The following is a 6000-nucleotide window of genomic DNA, read 5'->3' as shown; positions in this document are numbered from 1 at the left end:
TCCCCTGTATTCACTGTAGAGAGCGTCGGCCTCTCACAGCCTGCACTCACTCAGCCTTATCTTAATAGATCTTTCTCTCTCTCTCGCTGCCCAAACAAAACCCTCTGTTTCTTTGGCAGCGAATATCATCTGACAGAAACAGATGACTCAGAGTTAATAGAAATGACGGGAGAAGCACCAGTAAGGATTTAAGTTCACACAATTGATTCCAGGAGTTTCCATAGCTCATATTGGATATTTCACTGATCTATTGATTATATGTATTGATTGTTCTCTGTTTTTATGTATGTCTTTGATTGTTCCTTGCTCCTTCTTCCTCGTGTGACCCAGGAATTGATCTGGTCCGCCATGAGGACGTTCCACAAGCCCTACTTTCTGCTCTGATGGAGATAATTCAGAATGGCGCAATAGCAAGAGACTGAGAATTGATCACCACAGCACAAAAAATAATAATAAATAACAAACACAGCACACAATGTTGTTCACCCGGACTCTGCAGCCTGCAGCAGTAAACTCTGTCTGATCTGGATTATGGCGATGTCCTGATTCAAACAGGAACATTTTCATCCCAAAATACCAAATGTGTGTGGAATTGTAATAAAACTGTAGATATGATAACCTTACTCCACTGGGTAGAAGCTCAATTATGTGCTTATCTTTTATCAGGATTTCCATTCAATGTGGTTGCCTGAGCTGCAGGAGAGAACTGATATACGGACATGAGATTATCATATACAGAATGAAAGAGATAGGGCAGCAATCCACTCCCTTTGGAATGTTGACATTATTGGTCCAAAGGGCCATAGAAAAATGCTTGTCATGTTTGTGTCTGCAGCCATGCTGTCTCATTATATGAACATGTAAAACGTGAAGATGTGTTTTTTAATGGAGTCTCGGTGTATTGAGCAGACTGTTGGATTTCCTAAAGAAATTAATTAAGATTTTATCAGCATGATGTTTGGTTTAGGAAATCATTAAATGACTTTTAATCTATTTCCATTAGAGGCAAAGTGATGAGGTATGTCCAGAGGGAACGTACTGGAAAGGAATTAATGTCAATGTTTCTGACTGAAGCTGCACACACCTGAATTAGCCCAAACAAGCAAAGAATGCATTAACAAAAGCCAAACTAAAAGCTATCAAATGATTTCGAACCTCTACTTGCGATAGATTTTGTCCTTTTGCTCTTTTGCTGAATACACCAAACATGGTAAAGGTAATTTAAATAACAACAACAACAACAATAATAATAATAATCACAAACCTGATCTTCGGCTTTGTAAAAACACCGAATTTTGATAACAAATTATTATTAATGACCTTCGTGTTGTTGAGGCCAAACATTGGTTTTTGCTGACATCTGCTGGACAAATCCGGAACTCAAACAAGCGCTTAAAGGGGAATTTCACCCCACAAATACCGGAACACAAATTCAAAGTCCCACATCGAGTCTGCACAACACAACGCAACTTGAATTCAAGAAAAGGATGTAAACACAAACAAATAGTTGGTATAGACACAAATATCGGTATAAAGACATTCAATGCGATAAAACGCGCAAAAGCTGTTTACCATGCTCATTCTCAGCGGCAAATATCAAACTACATATTTCAATTATCTGTGAACGGTTTATGTCACATTACCATTTACATCGGCTTGTTTTTATGGTATAATTTTTGTATAACTTTAAGTGCACTGCCCCTTTAATATCTCCTTCGCATAACCCTTTTGGTCAGCGTCGCTCCTCGTAGTACACAGGAAGTCTGTGGGATAGCTGTTTGCAAACACTTGCTCTCCGCTTCAAGTGACTATTTTCCAGAACTTGGACGTTAAAGACATCGTTTTAAAATGTCTGGAGGAATTCAGTTGGACAACGCCAACCCGGTGGTGTTCGAGAAGTCTGGAGCGAGGCAGCTGACGGCGTCCGAGGAGGATGAAGACGTCCACGATCCCATCGACGACAGAGAAATATTCGATATCCTCTTTCTAGACCTCACTTGACACGACTTCCCTGATCTAACTAGTAAATATGAGCACCGTGCTTCTTAATTTTAAGTCTTTATAAATTAGGTAATCGGAGGACATAAGCCCTGTTATAAGCTGTTGCGTCATGTCCTGCACGCTACGTAATGCTTCGTTATTTAATAATTTTTGTGTCGTTTGTATGTTTACAGTGCTCGAACTGCTCATGTTTCTTACCTAGTAGGGTTATAGATTAATTACAATAATAACAAGAACAACTGATCAGACTGGATTAGATTCTTAATTCAGGAATGTTCATTCTTTGGAAAGTTCAGCTCAAACCTCAAAGTTTTATTTGCTGATCATGTTATATGGCTGTAAGGGGCAGAGCTCATGTTGTTGTTCATCAAATCCTCTGTACGAATCTTTAACTAAAGCTACATCTGATCAGATCTATCAACGACCCTGAGCACCCTCTGTCTCTGGAGGAGCTCAATGTGGTGGAGCAGATCAGGATCAAGGTAAGCAAACGTCCCTGGAATGTTCTTGTAGTTGGATGTTGTTTGTATGGGAATGTTATGGGAAAATAGTGTAAAATAGATGATGTACTAGTGTGAGTTGTGTCGTCTCTCTCTCTCTCTCTCTCTCTCTCTCTCTCTCTCTCTCTCTCTCTCTCTCTCTCTCTCTCTCTCTCTCTCTCTCTCTCTCTCTCTCTCTCTCAGGTGAACGACACAGAGAGCACAGTGGGAATTGAGTTTACTCCCACCATCCCTCACTGTAGCATGGCAACGCTCATCGGCCTGTCCATCAAGGTCAAACTGCTGCGCTCGCTGCCCAACAGGTTCAAAGTACGTATGTCACACTGTTTCACTCAGTTATCGCTCATGTCAACCAACAATGTTTTCCCCTGCTTTCTTTAGTTTCTCACATTATGTCTCATCTCTGTGTGTCTCCTCTGTCTCCCCTCAGGTCGACGTCCAGATCACCCCTGGGAGTCACGCCTCAGAGGAAGCAGGTAAAGAGCAGCAGCCGGACATGAGTTGATTTTTATTCAGTTAAATTACAACTTACGTGTTGTTATTTCTTATCGTCTTTAATTATGTTGTGAATTTTCTCTTTCCTTTTCTGTGTAGTAAACAAGCAGCTGGCAGATAAAGAGCGAGTGGCAGCAGCACTGGAGAATTCTGCGCTGCTGGAGGTCGTCAACCAGTGCCTGACCACCAGGAGCGCCTGAGCAGCCGTCACCTGCTGCAGCGTTCAACTTCCTTTTGCACCAGAACAAAGCTTCAACCTCCTCCTCTATGCCACTGTGTCTGACACCTTAAAGTGTTGGCATCTATCCCTTAACAGGTCAATATGAAGTAATGAGGAGGATGAGGGAAATCTGCTTATCAGTAAAATAGGTTTGTCATCATTGTGAACATCTGGAGAAAAAGTGTAACATCTATTTTTCTATTATTCAGTTTTGCAACACAGACATTTTGTAATCATAGTTATTTTTTAGACATTTTCTTTCTCTTTCACAATGCTCATTAAAGCGCACAAATAATGTTAATGCTAAATAAAAGAGAAATCTGTCTATATCATTGCATTTTACTGTGGTTTTTAATGTCTATTATATTGAGTTTTTATGTCTGTCATAACCCTAAGGTCTGTTTCCTGGGGTCATCTTGAGGAGAAGTGGCTACAATATTACAAACAAGACAACAACCATAACAATCGGGCTCTAACTTTTACAGATAAACTTTGGTTTGTAATGCCTGAGCTCGGAGGCCAAAGTATTTCTGCAGACAAACTGCACAGTCAATTTTAATTTGAAACACTAGGGAGCGCCCTTACTCTGCAAGAACATTCCAATGGCGCTGGATGAGTAGGAGAATTCCTTTATATCAGAATAAGAGACTAGGACACATTGCTTATTTTGAGATTTGTATTGGTGTATGATGGCACAGAACACTTTTAAAATTTTCTCTCTCTATATATATATATATATACAGTACCAAGGTTATATTACTGTTACAGAAATATGTGTGGAGGAAGTAATTGTTGTTCCACAGACCAGACTAAGTTTTTTTTCTTTTGTTCCACATCTGGAAACATTGCATCACAGCTAAAGCCTCAAACCGGCACATCTGTCTGAGTGAATCCAGAGCCACGAGTACGCAGTGTAACGCTGCGTACTCGTGAAGACTTAAGAATGTGACACCAGACAACAACAGAGTGCCTCTTATTGAAATTATGTGTAAGAGTGATGTCATAAGAAGACACACACACACATTCTAAAAACACAGATTCAAATAAGGATCAACATTGGATTCTTCATTGTTTTGCAAAGATGAGCAGCATAAAGTGTAGGCCTACAGTAGTTGGCCTACTAACATCATGCCATAAATAAGAATAGAATAGCGTTCATTGTCATTGTACATAATACAACGAAATGCATTTGTGCTGTGCCTGAATCTTTGAAGAGTAATAAATAAACAGCAATAAACTGTAAATAAACAACTATAAATAAATAATAAATTACAATAAATAAACAACACACAGTTCCATTCATACATTAAAACATAAGTAGTCCCATAGCTCAAGATGACCCAATAGCTCAAGATGTCTCATATGACATGTCTCGACATCTCATATGACATCACGACATCCCACATGACATCACAAATGACATCATGACATCACAACATCACATGACCTCACAAGACACCCCATATGACATCACATGACATCATAGTTGAAGATGACCATGGCTCAAGATGCCCAATATGTCCAAGATGCCCAATATGTCCCAATATGTCCCAATATGTCCCAATATGTCCCAATATTGCAATTGACTTTTGGGGTACTAACTTGTCTAAGGTTTGATTTAGTTTAGCTCACTTATGGCCCTTACAAAGAAGCTGTTCTTCAGTCTGGTGGTGCGTGTGTCCAGTGATCTGTATCGCCTTCCAGAGGGTAACAGACAGAACAGGGAGTTACCAGGGAGGGTTGCATCTTTCAGGAGGGTGTTGGCCCCGCGGAGACAACAAGTCTTAAAAATGTCCTCCAGAGAGGGCAGGGGAAGTCCAATTGTTTTTCCTGCTGTTTAAACAGTTCTTTTGAGTTTTTGGCGATCTGCCTCAGTGCAGTTTGCATACCAAGCTGTCAGACAGTATGTTAGGACGCTCTCTATACAGCATTGGTAGAAGGCCCTGAGCAGCTCTGCAGACAGGTGGTTCTTCTTCAGTGTGCGGAGGAAATAGAGTCGCTGCTGCGCCTTTTTGACAAGGGCCGAGGTGTTTACAGTCCAATTGAGGTCTTCACTAATGTAAGTCCCCAGGAATTTGAAGCAGCGAACCCTCTCCACCTCCTCTCCCCTGATGACAAGAGGACTGTGGTCCTCATGGTGTCTCCTGAAGTCAATGATGAGTTCTTTTGTTTTTTTAATGTTGAGTGTGAGGTTGTTGTCCATGCACCAGTCTGCCAGCTTGTCTATTTCCTCACAGTAGTGGGTTTCATTGTTGTTTGAAATGAGTCCCACCACTGTTGTCGTCAGCAAATTTGATTATTGTGGTAGTTGGGTGTTTGGAAATACAGTCAAAGGTGTAGAGTGAATACAGCATTGGACTGAGGACACAGCCCTGAGGTGCCCCAGTGCTGGTGTTAAGACTGGGAGAGAGCTGTGAACCAAATTTGACTGTCTGTGTGCGGTTGGAAAGAAAGTCTTTAATCCACATACAGAGGGAGCTATCGAAACCAAGGCCAAGCAGTTTGTTGACCAGCCTGCTGGGAATAATGGTATTAAAGGCTGAGCTGTAGTCGATAAAAAGCTTTCTCACATATGTCCCATTCTTGTCGAGGTGCGTGAGTGCTGTGTGGAGAGTAAGGGCAATGGCGTCCTCTGTGGATCGGTGTGCTCTGTAGGCGTTTTGATGCTGGTCGAAGTTGGCAGGGAGACTGGATTTAATGTGTTTTAGGACCACTTTTTCAAAACATTTTAAGATAAGAACAGTGAATAGAATTTTATTAATATGGTGATATAGGCAAAAGAAG

The 6000-nt window shown here is 41.0% G+C and overlaps 1 protein-coding gene across 1 annotated transcript; it reads left to right on the top strand.

Annotated features, from left to right (window-relative positions):
* Positions 1-1739: 1739 nt before the first annotated feature.
* On the top strand, positions 1740-3877 carry ciao2b (cytosolic iron-sulfur assembly component 2B). The gene is made up of 5 exons (XM_076160424.1): positions 1740-1977; positions 2406-2483; positions 2685-2810; positions 2932-2977; positions 3096-3877. The coding sequence occupies exons 1-5, from the start codon at positions 1849-1851 to the stop codon at positions 3194-3196; spliced, it is 480 nt and encodes a 159-aa protein (XP_076016539.1). The 5' UTR covers positions 1740-1848; the 3' UTR covers positions 3197-3877.
* Positions 3878-6000: the final 2123 nt, after the last annotated feature.

Source organism: Genypterus blacodes, unplaced genomic scaffold, assembly GCF_046128005.1.
Source record: "Genypterus blacodes isolate CSIRO-AG114 ecotype Tasmania unplaced genomic scaffold, CSIRO-AGI_Gbla_v1 ptg000105l_1, whole genome shotgun sequence".
In the NCBI taxonomy this organism is placed as follows: Eukaryota; Metazoa; Chordata; class Actinopteri; order Ophidiiformes; family Ophidiidae; genus Genypterus; species Genypterus blacodes.
This window is presented reverse-complemented; position numbering and strand designations above follow the sequence as displayed.

Bases quoted from the DNA above. Each gene is read 5' to 3' on its own strand.
- ciao2b (XM_076160424.1), top strand. From the start codon at position 1,849: ATGTCTGGAGGAATTCAGTTGGACAACGCCAACCCGGTGGTGTTCGAG. The intron at 2,484-2,684 runs GTAAGCAAACGT...TCTCTCTCTCAG, and splicing joins TGGAGCAGATCAGGATCAAG to GTGAACGACACAGAGAGCAC. The intron at 2,811-2,931 runs GTACGTATGTCA...GTCTCCCCTCAG, and splicing joins CGCTGCCCAACAGGTTCAAA to GTCGACGTCCAGATCACCCC.